Source organism: Madurella fahalii (genome assembly GCF_045866475.1).
Source record: "Madurella fahalii IFM 68171 DNA, scaffold_3, whole genome shotgun sequence".
NCBI lineage: Eukaryota > Fungi > Ascomycota > Sordariomycetes > Sordariales > Madurella > Madurella fahalii.
Window position 1 is genome coordinate 1,566,634 of NW_027263973.1, and position 18,167 is coordinate 1,584,800.

At 54.0% G+C, this 18,167-nt stretch overlaps 5 protein-coding genes across 5 annotated transcripts; 3 read left to right on the plus strand and 2 right to left on the minus strand.

Annotated features, from left to right (window-relative positions):
- Positions 1-394: 394 nt before the first annotated feature.
- MFIFM68171_05934 (Tr-type G domain-containing protein) lies at positions 395-2,917 on the plus strand (the record flags this gene model as incomplete). Its single annotated transcript, XM_071061354.1, has 2 exons — positions 395-1,475; positions 1,530-2,917. The coding sequence occupies 2 exons, from the start codon at positions 395-397 to the stop codon at positions 2,915-2,917; spliced, it is 2,469 nt and encodes an 822-aa protein (XP_070917455.1).
- A 1,455-nt stretch (positions 2,918-4,372) lies between these two features.
- Positions 4,373-6,836, plus strand: KAR2 (ATPase with role in protein import into the ER; the record flags this gene model as incomplete). The annotated part of the gene is made up of 7 exons (XM_071061355.1): positions 4,373-4,504; positions 4,577-4,596; positions 4,749-4,801; positions 4,873-5,050; positions 5,104-5,203; positions 5,262-6,630; positions 6,691-6,836. 7 exons carry the CDS (start codon positions 4,373-4,375, stop codon positions 6,834-6,836), a joined length of 1,998 nt encoding a protein of 665 aa, XP_070917456.1.
- A 4,612-nt stretch (positions 6,837-11,448) lies between these two features.
- On the minus strand, positions 11,449-12,138 carry MFIFM68171_05936 (uncharacterized protein; the record flags this gene model as incomplete). The annotated part of the gene is made up of 3 exons (XM_071061356.1): positions 11,449-11,736; positions 11,797-11,969; positions 12,045-12,138. The coding sequence occupies 3 exons, from the start codon at positions 12,136-12,138 to the stop codon at positions 11,449-11,451; spliced, it is 555 nt and encodes a 184-aa protein (XP_070917457.1).
- Positions 12,139-13,634: 1,496 nt separating this feature from the next.
- On the plus strand, positions 13,635-15,016 carry MFIFM68171_05937 (uncharacterized protein; the record flags this gene model as incomplete). Its single annotated transcript, XM_071061357.1, has 2 exons — positions 13,635-14,547; positions 14,790-15,016. 2 exons carry the CDS (start codon positions 13,635-13,637, stop codon positions 15,014-15,016), a joined length of 1,140 nt encoding a protein of 379 aa, XP_070917458.1.
- Positions 15,017-16,329: 1,313 nt separating this feature from the next.
- MFIFM68171_05938 (uncharacterized protein) lies at positions 16,330-17,242 on the minus strand (the record flags this gene model as incomplete). The annotated part of the gene is made up of 2 exons (XM_071061358.1): positions 16,330-17,145; positions 17,198-17,242. The coding sequence occupies 2 exons, from the start codon at positions 17,240-17,242 to the stop codon at positions 16,330-16,332; spliced, it is 861 nt and encodes a 286-aa protein (XP_070917459.1).
- Between the last annotated feature and the right edge of the window lie 925 nt (positions 17,243-18,167).

The window sequence follows — 18,167 nt, forward strand, 5'->3', positions numbered from 1 at the left end:
ACTGGCACAAACCGTGGAACTACCCCGCGGCAGCTGGTGATACAACAAGGCACCAGACTCGCGACTGACAACTCCGCCAAAGCCCCGGGCTATCGAGCCTCAACTGGTGTCCTCTCAGGATATTCTGTCTGAATGAGCCTGGACAGCGCCCGAGCATAATTAAACTCTTACATTAGCCTCACTTCTCTCAGGACTCCAGCCTCGAGGCTCAAGGTTGTTAGCAAACTTCCCGACCAAAACACTCCGACCAAGACGCCGGTGTTTTGTGACTCCTCGTTCTGCTATAAACCTCGGTGTTCCGACGATTTCCTCCCATCCTCAGCCGATTCCTTCCTTGCCTCGCTTCTTGACATCCTTCAGCACTCAGCATCTCGTATCCGCATACTACGCCGCAATGTCTCGTCATCAATATGTCCGGAACTTGGACTATCAAGACGCTGTGGACGAATACGAGGGTTACTCAGAGGGAGGGGAGGATGAGCTCAGCCCGGAGGACCGCGCATTGATGGCCCAAGGCACTGCCGATGTCCAGGCGGCGCTCGGTGTTGAGGCTTCCAAAGTCACCGTCGCTCAGATCGAGGAGGCCCTGTGGCATTACTACTACGACATCGACAAGTCGGTCGCCTATCTCACAGCAAAATTTGTCAATCCACGCCCCAAGCCAACGAAGCCGGCTGCCAAGCAGCCCAATGGTAAGTCCGTCGCTACTGTGATTGATCCCACGGCACGCGCCCTTTACGATGAGCTCGAAATACCTTCCTACTGGGCGGGGGACTATTTGGACATTAAGGACGTCGGATCTACGGAACGACAAGTACCGCATCCACAACTCCCAGGGCCTCCTCAAATCACATCCTCGGTACGGCCAAAGTCCCCGTCGGATTTCTTCCAAGACATGCCATGGGGCAACATCCCGAAACATAGGGAAGCTATCCTGACCGCACCTTCACTGCCTCGTGCGGGCCTTCTCGGCGGGTCAGGGGCACCTCCAAAGATGTCCAAACTGCAGGCGCTCGCTGCCGCTAGGAAGAAGAAAGCCGAGGAGAAGAGTGCCTCTCAAGACAAGGTCGAACAAACTCGAGCCAAGATGACGGAACTTTCCGTTGGTGAAACGTCCCTGGCCAGGGAGAGCAGCTCCTTGGCTGGAGCATTCAGCAAGCGTCTCAAGACTTCAGAATCGACTGCTCAGGGGCGCGTGCCTCTAGTAGCCTCGGAGCCAACACGATCCGAACTATCGCAACGGCTGCCCGGCGAGCATCTGGACGAGCTCGTGGCAATGCAAGCGCCAGACAGCGTTGTGGTTGATAAAGCCCAGCAATCCGCGTTTGCTCAGACTCTTTTCGGCTCTCCCTCCGACCTCCTAAAAAGCAAGCGGCAGGAGTTCTACTCCTTGTATGCCGACTTGCCTCCGTCCGTCCTCGACGCCTTTTCTCAGCCCAGTCCGGATGATGTAGTTCTTGCGGCTCAGGCGAAAGGTTCGCTTTTAGGAAAGAGCAAGCGCTAACCGTGGACACTAATAGTCGATGCAGCTGGAAAGAAGGCCGCCGCCGCCCAGACCAAGAAGAAGGGCGCATCTTCCGCAAACGCAGTCACGGAGGAAGTAAAGGAACTGAAAATCAGCGAAGCGCCGCTACCTAAGAGCAGAAACCTCGATGTTCTTTCCGAATTCGAGAAGAGCAAGAACAAGAAGAGTGCCAGCTTTGTCGTCGTTGGTCATGTCGATGCAGGAAAGAGCACCATGATGGGTCGGCTGCTACTCGACCTCAAAGTTGTCGATCAGCGCACAGTCGACAAGCTTCGGAAAGAAGCAGAAACCATTGGGAAGTCATCGTTTGCGCTGGCCTGGGTGTTGGATCAACGATCGGAGGAACGGTCGAGAGGCGTCACCATCGACATTGCCACGAACAGGTTCGAAACCGAGACGACGACCTTCACCATTCTCGATGCACCTGGCCACAAGGACTTCATTCCAAACATGATTGCCGGAGCCAGTCAGGCAGATTTTGCCATCCTCGTCATTGACGCCAGCACTGGCGCATTTGAGTCTGGTTTAAAAGGCCAAACCAAAGAACATTCCATGCTCATCCGAAGTATGGGAGTCTCTCGGGTCATCGTGGCAATCAACAAGCTCGACACGGTAGGGTGGTCCCAAGAAAGGTACAACGAGATCAAAGACCAAGTGTCTGGGTTTCTGTCCGTGACGGGATTCCAGCAAAAGAACCTCGCCTTCGTCCCCGTCTCGGGTCTTCATGGCGATAACCTGGCAAAGAGATCGTCCAATCCGGCGGCTTCGTGGTACACAGGACCGACATTGATCGAGGAGCTAGAGAATTCAGAACCAAATGCTAGGGCGTTGGCAAAACCCTTGCGAATGACCATATCAGAGGTCTACCGCACGATGCAGAGCCCGGTCACGGTTTCCGGCCGCATTGACGCCGGGTCTTTGCAGATGGGGGATGCGCTACTCGTGCAACCGAGTGGGGAGAAGGCCTACGTCAAGTCGGTCCTGGTAGACGACGCACCGGCCGATTGGGCAGTCGCCGGGCAGAACGTGGTGTTGTTTCTGAGCCACATTGACCCCATCCATGTCAAAGTTGGCGACATCATATGCGACCCGGCCAAACCGATCCCCCGTGCCGACACATTCACCTTGAAAGCGCTGGCGTTCGACTTTTTGATGCCGATGCAGGTGGACGTCCACAGGGGCCGGCTGCACACGGCAGGGAGGATCGAGGCGATCCCGGCTCTCCTGGATAAAGTTACCGGGGCGGTGACGAAAAAGAAGCCAAAGATTGTCAAGCCGGCAATGGTGGCAAGGATAGTAGTCAAGTTGGAGGCGCAGGTGCCGCTGGAAGCTGGGCAAAGGGTAGTGTTGAGGAGTGGTGGCCAGACAGTGGCTGCTGGGTTGTTAGAATAGAGCCGGCCACAATGTTGAGGCTCTTATGGCGGTGCATCTAACATAACATGGGGCTGTGCCGCGGCGGGCATGGGGGGTGATTGCAGCACAGAAGAGCAACGTCATTGGTAATGTGTATATAACTATATACATATATATATATATATATATATATATATTAGCTCTGCTGTGGACACGGCTTTGATTGAATAAGCATTTGTGACACCGAATTTGATCTTAAGCCGGGTACCCGCAGCACAAGCATGTATCTGCGAGGATGGTGTACACGTAGATTGGGGAATATGAAGAGTACGGTGGTAACTGGAGAGAAACGCCCGAGCAAGTGCCCAAGGGTACTAACAGAAAGGGAGCCAGCTGCGAAAGAAAGGTGTCCTTTAATCCAAGACGGACAATGGTACTCAGTATCCCGACCGCATGATGCAGAGTAGGAGTGGCAACATATCCTACACAGCTAGGGTAGTGTAATTGTTGCCATCTGTCATTATCCTAACACGGCTCATCGTTCACAGATTGGCCAAAAAGGGAGACGGTCAACCAGAGACCGAGTTCTGTATACACGAGCCTGAGAAAAGAGGCCACCCTGGCACAAACAGGGGCTGAATCTTACTGGACGGCCCTGTGACCCGCCCGTTGGGGTCGCCCTTGCGGGCACCCCACCAGCATACCCACTGTTTTCTTGCCGCAGACAGGCACCTCAGTTAGTTATAGAACTGCGTGGAAACTCACCCAACCGACGCAAGGCCTACGGCTGTGCACAACCAGGCAGTCTTTAGAGTGCTTGGACATACCCTATATGTGTATAGATTAGTTGAGGAGATGCATCAGAATACAACGCATCCTTCCTAATCAAGTCTGGGATGAGTTACACAGTGGGTTCTTCAAGATCTAGAATAAAGGGACGGGTTCAAAGGATAGCAGCCTTCATGGGAGTTCCATGTTTCTTTCTCAGCTGCCGCCTGCAGATCTTCCGTCGCCTCCACGGTACGGCCTCAGAGCCAACAGGGAGGGCGGCGCAGAAGTAGAGTGACAACTGAAATGCCCACAGAAGCGGCAATTGCGGCAAGGCTGCAGGTCACGGGTACCTGGCCCTTGCTCGGATGGGGTAAGGCCAACCAGTCAAAGGCCCCAGCCGTGCGGGCGGCGGCGACGAATTGGCCAGTGCGGAAAGCGTGAGGTGGCTTGAGCAAGGAGAGGACAGATTTCCGATTCCCGTTCCCAAAAAATTTAAGGAGAGCTTTCAAAACCTTCAACTTCCTCCCCATCCTCCTCCTCCAGTCCCAACTCCCAACACCACAATCCTGGAATTCCTCTTCACCAGTGTCTGGTAGGATTGGTTCGAGGAGAGCGCGCGTGTCGGCATTGACAACTGCCTCTCTTTCCCCTTCGTTTCTTTACCTCCGAAGCCTGCGAGCAGAAGCGCGAGAGGTTTCTTTTTTCTACACACAGCTTTCGACCATGGAGCGTCGATCGCGGAGTTGGGCCCTCGGCCTCAGCTTCATCGGCTTCTTCGCCCTACTATTCTCAATCGGCTTCGTCCAGCAAGTACAGGCGGACGATGCTGCGGACTACGGAACTGTCATCGGTATTGTACGTGTGTTTTTTGCTCGCGTGATTTGCCATGGGATCGTTGCAGACAAGCTAACAGGGCAATTTTTACAGGACTTGGGCACCACATACTCGTAAGTTTTCTCGTCGCGACGCCATGGTTCCGATGACGACTTCGCTTTGTCCGGAGGTGCAGGTGTCGATGCTTGAAGACACGGTGTCAACACCGCACCTTCGACAGACACAAATACACGGGTTGAAGAACAAATCACTAACAGGTATCAAGATGTGTCGGTGTGATGCAAAAGGGCAAGGTTGAGATTCTGGTCAACGATCAAGGTATGTGAAATCATTAACTATTTGCCCCCCTGGGGAGACCGTTTGCCGTAGCTTACACGCGTTGCGCACAGGAAACCGTATTACCCCCTCTTATGTCGCTTTTACCGAGGAAGAGAGGTTGGTGGGAGACGCCGCCAAGAATCAAGCGGCCGCGAACCCCTTCAACACCATCTACGACATTAAGCGTTTGATTGGCCGCAAGTTCTCCGAGTCGGACGTCCAGAAAGACATCAAGCACTTCCCTTACAAGTAGGAACAAGCCAACAACCAGCCGCTCTCAACGCACGCTAATATGCATATAGGGTTATCGCCAAGGATGACAAGCCTGTTGTCAAGGTTACCGTGGCTGGCGCTGAGAAGACATTCACTCCTGAGGAGATCTCAGCCATGGTTCTCGGCAAGGTTTGTTGGCCCACTCTCGGTTTCTGAATGCCGGGGCTCATAGCTGACAACTGAACAGATGAAGGAGACCGCTGAGGGTTACCTTGGAAAGAAGGTCACTCATGCCGTCGTTACCGTCCCCGCCTACTTCAATGACAACCAACGCCAGGCCACCAAGGATGCCGGCATGATTGCTGGCCTCAACGTCCTCCGTATCGTCAACGAGCCCACTGCCGCCGCTATCGCGTACGGCCTGGACAAGACCTCGGGCGAGCGCCAAATTATCGTCTACGACCTCGGTGGTGGCACCTTCGATGTCTCTCTCCTGTCTATTGACCAGGGAGTCTTCGAGGTACTGGCTACTGCCGGTGATACCCATCTCGGTGGTGAGGACTTTGACCAGCGTGTCATCAACCATTTCGCCAAGGCTTTCAACAAGAAGCACGGTGTCGATGTCACCACCGACGCCAAGGCGATGGGCAAGCTCAAGCGTGAGGCCGAGAAGGCCAAGCGCACCCTTTCGAGCCAGATGTCCACCCGCATTGAGATCGAGGCCTTCTTCCAGGGCAAGGACTTCAGCGAGACTTTGACCCGTGCCAAATTTGAGGAGCTCAACGCGGATCTTTTCAAGAAGACGCTGAAGCCTGTCGAGCAGGTCCTCAAGGACGCAAAGGTCAGCAAGAGCGAGGTTGATGACATCGTTCTTGTCGGCGGTTCTACCCGTATCCCCAAGGTTCAAGCCCTCATCGAGGAGTTCTTCGGCGGCAAGCAGGCTAGCAAGGGCATCAACCCTGACGAGGCCGTTGCCTTCGGTGCTGCCGTCCAGGCCGGTGTGCTGAGCGGTGAAGAGGGCACTGAGGAGATCGTGCTGATGGATGTTAACCCGCTCACCCTCGGTATCGAGACCACCGGCGGCGTCATGACCAAGCTCATCCCCCGCAATACCCCTATCCCGACCCGTAAGAGCCAGATCTTCTCGACCGCCGCCGACAACCAGCCGGTTGTGCTCATCCAGGTCTACGAGGGTGAGCGCTCCATGACCAAGGACAACAACCTGCTCGGCAAGTTCGAGCTCACCGGGATCCCGCCTGCACCCCGTGGCGTGCCCCAGATTGAGGTCTCGTTCGAGCTCGACGCCAACGGAATTCTCAAGGTCTCCGCCCACGATAAGGGCACTGGCAAGGGCGAGTCCATCACCATCACCAACGACAAGGGCCGCCTTACCCAGGAGGAGATTGAGCGCATGGTTGCCGAGGCTGAGAAGTACGCCGAGGAGGACAAGGCTACTCGCGAGCGCATTGAGGCTCGCAACGGTCTTGAGAACTATGCCTTCAGCCTGAAGAACCAGGTCAACGATGAGGAGGGCATGGGCAAGAAGATTTCCGACGAGGACAAGGAGACCATCCTTGACGCCGTCAAGGAGGTCCAGGACTGGCTCGAGGAGAATGGTAAGCGCTCCCCTTTCTTCACATCATCGTGTAGAGCGTTAGTGCTAACATGAATTATAGCCGCCACCGCCACCACCGAGGACTTTGAGGAGCAGAAGGAGAAGCTGTCCAACGTGGCGTACCCCATCACCAGCAAGCTGTACTCGGGTGCTGGTGCTGGTGCTGAGGGCGATAACGATGAGCCGGATACTCACGACGAGCTTTAATTAGTATTCATAGATTCCCCCACGTTTTTGTTTTGATGGCATAAAAAAAGAAAGGTCCCTAACTATTGGGGTTTCTCTTTCCCCCCCCTTCTGATGGTGTGCTTCCCTGGTGTTTGGGTTGGTGAATCTGGGCTCGGAGTTGGCATGTCGAGACCATTTGAAGACTTGCGTACCTTGGGGATATTGTGTATCAGTGAATTTGTAAAGTACCATCAGTAGTGGTGGTTTGTCACAATAGAGATTCACAGTGTAAAAGAGAACCTGAAGGAAGTATTGGAGTTGTCCGTAGGCAGTGGTTTACTGCGTGGTACTTTTGTGATGTGTGCAGGTGGGCTGTAGTCAGGTCCAGACAGTCTCTCAGGCTCTCATAAAAAAAGCACGAGAATTTTGAGTTGGGCAAAACTTTACATCTGTGAGCGGATACGCTTCAATGTCTGTGTGGGAAGACGCGGTTTGCTTAGCAAGCAGAGCAGAGCTGTCTGTAGAAGACGGTTGTGGAGAGCGGGTGTGCTGTGCCGACTGTGGGATGCATCGCTCACCTCACTGAATGTGGCGCAAAAGTGAAACAAGGTCTTACATGATCTCACTTTATTCTTTCAGTGACTGTGCTGTGAGGTTAGTGTCGAGGATGCCGGGAAAAAGGGGATGTGGGGTGAAGGTTGGTCGCCTAGCAACCATGATCCCCCTTTTTCCTTTTTCCTTTTTTTTTTTTTTTTTTTTTTTTTTTTTTGGTTTCTTGTTGACTTTCGTTTGATGGTAAGAAACACCCCTAGCTAGGCTGACTTTGTGTGGGCTTGCTAAACCCAGGTTGCGATAGCGAGTAAAGTTATTTTATGTTTCATTTCCAATTTTGCTTTTTCGCTTTTTCTGTCCAGCATAACATTACATTCCGGCCTTCTTTATCCTCTTTTTATCTTATGTTTGATGTATTTTTCGAGCTAGACTTGAATAGAAAATATAAATAGCGCCGCCAGGACCACTGGAATCATCCCAGACAACTAGTGTGTTTTGCAGTAGGTTTCCAATTCTAATCGAACGACTCGAGAAATAGTATCTCCTCTCCTGTGATGGCGTCCCTACCTTATGCACAAACCGCTGTCTTTCCATATCCCATGTCCAATACCCGTCATCCTCCGGCATGTCCTCCTCAAGGAGACTGCCCTCGTTGAAGGTATCCCTCCGCCACCGTTCGCCTCTTCGCAGAGGCTTTCCGTCTCGTCCGTGAATCCATCGCACGTAGTCGGGCTTAGAGACGTCTCGGCAGACCGTAAAATACCGGAAGAGATGATTCAGCTGCTAGCCGAACCCGATTCGTCATCGCGTTCAGCGCTGCTTGTTCTCTAACAGGCAATAGTCACTTGACAATTCTCCTGCTAACCCGTCTCCATCGTGGACGCGTGTAATTGTTGAGTTTTCCCTGTGCCGAGATGAGGCAGAACGAGAACATTTCCAAAGCTAGATGTGCGCAGCCTGCTGCGCGATCTGCCCAGATACGTCGCAAAAGTCAGGGTGCAGCACTCACTTCAGCCGAACAGAATCACGAGAGTTGGATGCGGGGGATTGGCTCCAACTGCATTGACGATCAGGCCAGACCGGGAATTGTTGGGCTGCGGGACAGATGGGACCAGGTGACTTACACGAAGCGTGCGGAGAAGCAGGAGGCCGCCGAGTTTTCCGGTCAAACCAATGGCTTCAGTGCGCCGAAGACGCCAAAATTTACAAACTAAAACAGCCCACCCTGCATCTTCCATGCTGACAGTGCTCTACTGGGGTGCACGGCCTGCATCTCTCAGCCTACAACCCCCAGCCCTCAAGCCACTGCGGAGCAAAACCCCGAGCCCATGACGGCGTGTGCCGCGAAGACTCACGATCCAGGGTAAGATTACCTATGTACCTACTAGGTAAAGGTATAGTGCCTAAGGTACCCTGCTCACTCGGTCTTCTGTACCTAACCTATATCTTCGGTGCAACTGTAATCGAAATGACAAAACATCGGCTCTAGAACGCGTCTGCTCCCAAAGTTTCAATGCCGCTCGTCACCTAACCATTTCCAGGAATTGGCTTTCTTCCCTGTCATTACCTGACCCTTCCCTAATGCGCCGGAGCCAAACCGACAATTTCCAACCCGGACACGGGGCCAAATGGAACTCCGGAGGGGCTCGCCTGCCAGTAAATTGAAGAAGCAAAGTGTAAGTATGGCTTGGAATTACCTTTCGCAACGTATCCAAACATGCTTGTATGCTATGTGCCAGCTGGTCCCTATGAGGCTCCCTGCAGGGCTCTATTGCGAGGCTGAAAGGAACTTAGGACACAGCCCAAATCCGGAGAAACCCCTATGATTCCCATCAGGGAGCTGGTGGTTCCTCCGTGAGACCACATGTCTCTACGCCGAGCATCGTCGCAACATCCGGAATGAGCAGATCAGATGATATCTCTGGATCTTGCCCGGCTCCGAGCCTGACCAGCATCGAGCCTGGAAGCATGCCGTATCTACCACAAAACGGCGCACTTTCCCCTCTTGCCAGTCTTCCTGGCTTCGATATCATTGTTAATGGCGAACGAATCAACGCTCTTTTTGACAGCAACACCGACATAAGTTTTCTCCAGGCCAGCGCGGCGAGGAAGCTCCGGCTAGACAGTCGCCCCATACCATGACAAGACGGTGCAGCGATCTTAAACTATGGTTGGCCACTTGACACCAACATTGTACTCCGTCTTTACCTACGACGTCCCAGTCTGGGATACGAGGGCGGTCCATGAAATTCCAATGGGTGGAATGGGGATCACCTACTACCTCACTTGTACATCGGCCAAAAGTTGTTGCGCGGTTGAACCATTAAGGTAGGGCTGGGGTTCACCAGACCAATCATGGAGTCGTTCCTGCAGGAGCCCGATGGGGGGACCGCGTCATGTCGTGGTCCCTGCAGGGCCTCTCCGCGATTGGCGATGCGCGGCCCGTTAGAAGAGCCGCCATGCACGAAGATGACGTCTGCCAGTAATTGACGTGGGACGAGAGCAATCGCCAGTTCCTCACGATCCCACCAGCAAGCGTGAGGGCCGCGCTCGTCATTGCTCGCCCCTTAACAGCCATGGCATGGCAGCGGCTCTACTGCTTGGGCCGCAATGCCAGCCCCAACCAACAGTCTTTCGAGTAGCTTGACCTGATCCTCCTCAGTTACGAGTCTGAGCGGGCAGGTCCCCGGGGATATCTTTTGGAAATGCCGGAACATTCACGGACGGCTCCGGCGAGAATGGCGGCTTCGCGGCGGGCTCAACTTGGTTGTCTGACCTCGACAATACCAGTTATGATGGGAGTCTCGGAGATTATGACGACGCCTGAACATTGTTACAGCTCGCCCGCCCAATAGGCATGCTTACCGTTGCTCTGACATGTTCGTTCAACGCTGACATCCCGGGCTTCTCCAACCCTTTTCTGAAGCTAAACCAGGTGCTAGCATGGGCATGCCCGGTCAAACCGTGTTCAGCGCTGGGCAGCAGTGACAGAGGTCACCTTACATCTCTAGGTCTTTGCTCGACCTCCCACAGGCTTGCCCTCCTGGATAGCTTCGGTGTCGTTTCTCTTACCATTTAATTCTGGGGTTTTCATGCGCAATGTTCATCATATTTCCTATAATGATCGGTCTTATTGCATCGGGCGTTGAAAGCCTAGAAAGAAGGGATGATTTAGCCATCCATGAATATTGTCCCAAGGCGGATTTGTTTCGAGGGACAAGGGGTGATGTATTTTGCAGGCGCACACATTTACGTCACCCTTAGCGGCTTTCTTGCGACCCCTTTCCTACGGATTTATCATCCGGATGCAATAACGAGAGACGGGGAGGGAGGCAGTCATGACTTTTAAATCGGAATAACTGGTTTCTACAAAGTATCATAATCTCTTGCGTACGTCTTTCCTTCTCTTTCTTAGAGTAGAAAGATAAGTTGGTCGGACACCTCAGCATTTCATTGAGTTCACTTTACTACCTTCTGATTCTATTTCTTCCCCGGTTTCCCAATGGAGGAACGGTGGTTTCCTTTTTTTTTCTTATGTTCTTCCCCCCTCCTCTTCTCTCTTCTCACCCGACGGTAGCTGCCTGAACGCTGATCCTTTTTTTATCTTTGCTCCAACTCAGTCTTGCTAGCCAATATATGTACTACCTCAGCACTACTGCTGGGGCAGTGGCAAGTATACCTCCCGGCCGACTCTCGGAGAAGCCATGTAAATCTAACGCTCTCAGGAAGGGCGTCAGCGCAATAAATCGACAAGCGGCGGTCTCGTACAGATGTAGGTCCCATTACAGGTTACTAATCTCTGACTACATTTAAGCAAGCAGAACTAAATATATAGCAAGATAAAAAGGAAAGAATGCCAAACTTCCATGGCGACACACTTATTCTTGACGTGTAAGAGATACGTGTTGGCAACTTCATTCAAGAGTATGTTGCTGAGAGGGAAAGTCATAAGTCATAAATTAGTATCCGAAGAGATGAAACCCGGGTAGGAAAGTAGGCTGGATATTCAGGAAAACTACCTAGCGGAACATGCCCAAAATAGACCGTCATCAATGTTTATAGGTCCCCAGCGTTGAAGCAGCGGGCATACATGTTGGTTTTATATGAACAACGCGTCCACAGGCTCCCAGAGCTTCTCTCCGGTCGACTTGTCTTCTCGCCACCATCGCTCTACTGAGCTGTCCCAGCGCCATTCGCTCAACTCTGTGGAGGGCATGAACGGCCGTAAAAAGGAAGAAAAGACGGACGGGTCATTCGTGGCTTCGTATTTCTTGATTAGCCTCTGCCTTTCTTGCTGCTCTGACTCGAGGAGGCGTCGTTGTCTCTCGCGGACGAGCTTGGTTGAAGTTCGTGGCAAGGCTGTCGCTGGTGTCGAGAGCGGGAGAGCCTTGGAGGGCTTTTTAGCTTGGTTTCACTGCTTCCTTGAGGCGGAGAGGTCACTTCCTACCTTCTCCTTCTCCTTCTTCTTCTTCTTGTTCTGTCCCTTGCTTCGTCCCGCGCTGACTTGTCCCGGATGCAAATCTCTGAGGTCGACGCCCCTTTGCCACTTTTTAGTAGCTGCGTCGATTTGGATTTGGATTTGGTGTGATTCTTTCCGTAACAGCTTTTTCCCTGCCATGCCTGTGTGTTAGTCAACAAACCTGCCGAGCTCGGTCCGCCGTGATTGTGGATTCGGACGGGGACGTGAGTCGTTACCTCGGTGGATGTCAGCCTCTGCTACGTGCGTGCTTGGCGGCGCTCGAGCGGCCGAGTTTGGATGTCGCTGGCTGGCGCTGCGTGTTCGGGCCATGACGGGTGCGCCGGCCCGCTCTAACACTGGATGAACAAAGCCAATCGAATGACGGTCAGGTCGCGATCATCGCTGCAATGGTTGATGATGGTGGTTGCGGCTGGGCATTAACGCACGAACTGCGAGAGCTTGGGGTGTGAGTTATTAACGTCGTCGGTATTCCACAGCCTCGGCGGCAGTCCTAGAATGGTCACCGAGGTGACCGAGTACTGTAGCTGCCGAATCCTGTGGCCGCACAGGCTGTAACGGGGAAGGTAGGGTAGCCAGCGCCCACTACATCTAGCAAGTAAAAAAGGGAGGATGGCATGATCAAAAAGAGATGTGGTGATTGCCGGCTTTTGACCGAGCTCAGAAATGAGGAATAGGTGCTGAGATTCGATAGCGGCCAGTAACTTTCCGTGGCGGTCGTCGCCCTTTGCCCAATTGCCCCCCTTTGGCGGCGAGTCCCCATCACGGGGGAGAGTTAGCAGGATTGCAAGAGCTGGCTTAGTGGCTCGGGGAGACTTGGGTTACAAGCCTGTGGCTCGGAGGGCTGGTAAACAATAAACCAACCTGATTCGGGAGTGGAGGGTGGTCAGCTGTGCGCATAAAGAGGGGACGAGGTTGCAGAGCCTGGGTTAAAACCGGCCAAATACTGCGGGGGTAATCACATCCCGCCCTGTTGATGGTGGGAGGGCAGGTAAACAGACTCTCTCAGAGCTGGCACTTCCGGGCAGCTTAGAGACTGGCCGATTAAAGGTCCTGGACTTCCAGGAAGCCTAACTAAGGTACCTTAGGTACTGTGCCTACCACCGCAGACTGCCTAAGGTGAATTGGAAATTCCCTCCCTTCGGCGTCCCGTCAGACATTTTCAGCAACACTTGCCATTCTCATCTATTGGTCCCGGATCCTTGAGCTCCACCAAGTCAGCCTCTGGACGAACACCTGCCTGTTCTACAAAAAACCATTGGGCAAGCCAGCAGCCATCTAGCGCTTGGCAACCGTTGTAAACTTGACAAGGCGATAAGTTGTCGGCCGGCGAGTCCGCCCAAAACGACTATGGAAAAACGTCCGCGCACCACTTCGCATTTCCACGACCATTTTGTACTTTTATCTGCGTCTTCCTTCGTGGAAGAAGACAGAGCACACTTGTGCATGAAAAATCGCCAAGTTCCAGTCCAACGGCTGGCCGTTGTATAATAACAACGGCTGCCTATCATTCGAGAAAAGCCCTCTTGGTACCGATACGCGACCGTGCCGGCAGTGTCGATTTCGCCCTAAGAGAAACGTTGTCAACGGGCTATCCAATTGTTTGACGTTTGACATCCTCGGGGGCTCCCTGTTCCCACATGGTCAGCCAGTCTTCCCGATATATTCTCCTTTTCATAAAGCTCGAGTGGCTACGTCGTGGCACAGTTGGATCTGGTTCTCTAAGGTAGTCAGCGGGTCTCTCCACACACACCGCTAGCTACCCCAACCCACGACTCAAGACCGTATCCAAGCAAGGTTGCTCTCAAATGGCTCACGACGGATCCGCCCAGGCCCAGTGGGAATCGCCGACATCCAGCGCGTCGAGTACTCTCGCGCCTTCACCATATCTCGCTAACCAAGCGTCCTTTTCCTATACTCCACCAGCTCAGGAGGCACTGAGAGGGCGGCCCGCGCGTCAAACGACAAACTACCGCAACCAGACGGGCGCTCGAATCCGCCGAGATCCTCCAGCCGGGGGCGCCAGATTGCGACGACGAGCATCTCAGCCCCAAACCCGAACGTCTGGCACCCTGCAGCGGCCTCCGCATACGCGCGCAAGTAATGGCGTGGAGTTGCGGCCCGACCATATGAGGAATTGGCGGGTGAGGACGCTGCTGCAGGCGGTTAGGGAACTCGTATTCGACCCCCAAAGGGACTCGAAGCGGTCAGTCATTGCTCTGTCGGGACGCGGCGTGAGAGAGGCTGGCTCCGCCATTTTCAGCGAGCGCATTGAACGGCCGATGGTTACGGCGCCGTTCGCCGAATCTCTCGGTTTACAGGCGCTAGACCTACCCGAAGGCAATGCCAGGAAGCCGTTTATTTCACCTTGGGGCGGGCTCATCCAACCCAGACGCGTCGTGCGTCTGGTGATAGAGCAAGTCCGAAACAACCTCCGCCAAGTCAACATGGGAGAAGCCCTCCTCCTGGATGACGACTTTCCCAACTACGACACGAATCTGTTCCTGCCCAAACGAACACTGCAGAAAGAGCCTGGCGAAAGTCTGCCGCCGAACGCTGGGGTAATTCGGCAATCATCAATGGTGGATGTGCGGAGCGGCTGGAGCAGCACGCCAACGAATCCGGCAATGAACGACGCTGCAGGGAACTGTCTTAATCTGGACGGTAGCATATCTCGCGCTGTGGCGCCGCCACAGACGTCGCCGGGCGCTCCTCCAACAAGTAAGTTTCACTTCAATCGATTTGGCACAGTGTGACCAGTGGTCGGACGTTGCAATCTTTTTTTGTTGTGACTATCGGTGCCTCGTTCCCTTTTGCTCCTCGACGACGGTCGTCATGATCTAAGATCTCCACTTTTGAGGCTCTGCTGGAAGCGGGCAAACCACTGCAGACAGATGCGGGACCTGGTTCGTTTAGTTCGATCCCCGGGTTCCAGAGGCTAACGAGATCCCACAAAAAACCAGACGACCCCAGTTCGAGCCAACAGGGAGGGCAGCCGTGGCCTGCCTATCAGACGCCTGCTCCCCCCATGCCCCCGTACCCTTTCAACCCCTTGAACGAACCACTACACCAGGACCAGTGGCTGCCCGCCGACTTTCCGCCAATTTTCCAAGACGCACCGCAGTATAACGTCTTCCATCCCTACTATGTCGACTCGCAGCTCGACTGGGCCAACTACGTTCCGCTTTGAAGGGGAGGGGGGGCTGAACACTACCCGTTAGTGTACAACAGTGTCGGCGATGCCTAATTAATTGGTATTGGTCCGGATGCGTGAGGCCGGACTTTGGATGGGCCGCGTGGCAGCAACGCCCAACCCAACGTATTGTTCCCTTAACTTCCATACACCCACCGCGACTCTGCATTATTTTTCATCACACCAGCGATACCGCGATACCGCGAACTCGCCTCGAGGTGTTGTTGGCAGGTGTATTATATGCAGTCGTGCCGGAAGTTAACGGTTGGCGGAGCCCGAATGTCCCAAGCGGACACACTCGGGTTGGATTCAACGTTCATAGGCGAGCGATTCCCCGGTACAGGAAGGAAAGACCGGGTTGGAAACGAGAGCATCTGAGGATATTGAAGGCGAAATTGATCTTGAGGAAGGGGGGGCTGCTTTTTTTGGATGATACGGACGACACGGCCTGTTATGCTTTTCTGCTCTACTTCTTTCCTTGCCTTCTCCCAACAACCCCGGACCCCTTTTACGCAAATGGGGGATTGTGCTTAGGGGGTTAGGGTTGATGATGTGATGACGCTTCTTGTTCTTTTATTTTTTTTTTCTCCCCCATCGATTACAGAAGCAGAATGAGTATTTCCGAGATAACACTTTTCGGTTGCACGAATAAATGCCAGCGTTCTCGAATTCCCGCGTCTGCGAACTCTGGAAAAGGATCGAATCTCTTGCCTGCCACTTTCCTTGTCAGACCCCTAGCAACCCCCTGGTAAACCCCGGAGCTTAGCAGGTGTCTCTATGGTCAGGATTAGATACACTGCGCTAAACATCCACTAGTAACTGGCCCCTGCCAGCGTAATACTGTATCGCATTGAGTGGTTCGCAAAAGGATTGGATCTGGTCAGGCCGCGCCGTGTGGCTGCATACGATGTGCGGGGTGAGTGCAAGAGCCATCCAGCGCATATTGGCTCAAGTGGCCCATTTTTGCGTTTGGTGCGTGAGCCACGGACAGAGTGGTATGGTTTTAGTCATTTTGAATTGATTTCATGGACTACTACATACATCCAGCTGTAGGTTCTGATCTATGTACACTAACTGAAGACCAAATGACGCTGGATATATGTTCGCATTAGGACGATGCCGGCTTCCCGCCGGAGGCATATACATGGGAGTCGAAAGGGGATAAATAGCTTCATGAACGCTACCAACCGCGTTCATTACATGATTCTGGAGCTGCTTCGAGATTGCATTCTCCAAGGAAGAGGGGCTCAAAATCCGGCGTCCAGAAAACAAGACCTCTCCGGCTAAAACCTTAGCATCCCCGAAGGGTGCTAACTGCCCCTAAAGCGGGACACGGAGGCCTGCACGGCCAGCAAGCCGCTTGTGTCTCCGTTATGGGCGTACAAGGCCTCGGCAGCTCTCCTCCGTCTGTGGAACTCGTCGTTTTGCACGGCTTGCTGGAACAGGTTGTCAGCCAGGTGGGTGGCGGCAGAGCCAATTCCGGGAAATGGCTCCCTTGGTTCGGCCGAGTTCGGAGAGTGAGAGCCCGAGATGTCCGTGTCGGTATCCGAGATTGTGGTTGCCGAAGTCAACTCCGAGCATATCGAAATTTGGTCATCCGCCAGTTCTGGGGACATGGGCCTGGGGATCTCAGGGACCTGGGAAGGAGAAGAAGGTTCGGGGCGTGACCTAGAGACGGGCCACGTCCTAGCCGGACCCCGCAGTGGCCACTTTCGTACATCTCCGGCGCTGGTGGAAGACGGGATTATCGGGTATTCAGGTCCCCCGGCCGGACGGCGCATCAGTTTAAATGCCTTGGCATTTTCCATGATCCTGAGAGCCCAGTCGAGGCCACCGCTGAAGCTCACCTCTCCAGGAATTCCGCCGTCCGTGAGGAGATGGCGGGTCGTGAAGCTTGGGTATTCGTGGCCTGGGTACCCCCAGACAATTCTGATATGGCAGGAGCCAGTATGTGCCCAGTCCCGGGTGGTTTGTAGCTCGTGGCCGCTCAATCGGCTCACGAACTGAGCAGAGACGATGTGGACCCCCCCTGGATCGTGGCTCAAGGGCGCTATGGGATATTCCAGGGACTGAGCCAGCATGCCGGCCTGGCCATAGACCGAGATGGACCGGACACAAATGTTGGGCTGTCTAGAGGTCAGCAGTACTCTTAGTTGTGCGTTGACAAATTGTGCTTACGGGCTCAGCATCATCCTGCGCATGCCGCAATACTTTCTGTAACATTGTTTTAATAACATGCGATGGATGAATTGGGATCACAAGGTGCGTTGGAGCATAGAGACGATTTTCGAAGCCTGGGGACGAGAGCCGTCCCTTTTTGTCACCGAATTCGAATGGCGAGGCTGCGGTCCCGCATTCAACCGGCTCTCCGGTTTTGTCTGGTGCGACTGGCTGATGACGCAGCGACATTAGTGTTTTGTAACTTCAGCATTCAGGCCAATTAGGCGGAAAATCACTTTCTTAGCGAGAGACGCGGCTGCGCCCCGTATTGGACCTACCGGCTTTAACATAGAAGCTATTTGGCCGCCCGTATCCCCTCATCGGTGAGGCATGACCCCATTTAATCCTTCTAGCGCCCGGGCGTATGCCGGTTGGAGACGTAGTTTTAGAGCCGCGGAGGCTGCCAGCGGCTCTGAAAATATCTGCTTGTTTGAAGCCTTCCACTGGATGGCCCAGCCAGCGCACCGTCGTATTCCCTTCCCCCAAAGCAGTCATGGCAAGGAAGTGACTTAAGATGGGCTGGATAACCAGCGCCGGCTTGCTTACGTCTCCGTTGCTCTACGACCTATGGAGCAAGGCTTCGTCGCCTTACCTGTCCTCGCCCGCCCGGAACGACGCACAACGGGCCAGCTCTACTGACGAGATCGCTCTCCCCACTCCTTTCCACAATGCAGTTTTCTCGGCGTGTAAAGACACCGCGCCAGGAAAAATCCCTTACCGTGCCTCAGCAGAGCACATGAACAGCCGTGGCGGGCACGGCTCGGGCAACCCAGCCGCAAGCAGCAGCCTCAAAATTGATCACGCCCGCCTACAGTCGCACCTCCAAGCAAGGCTAGACACGCGTTCGCCTAGACGCCTCGTGTTCCGTCACCGGCCCATCACATTTCCCCCCCCCGCCCCCCCCCCCCCCCCCTGCAAATGAGAACGC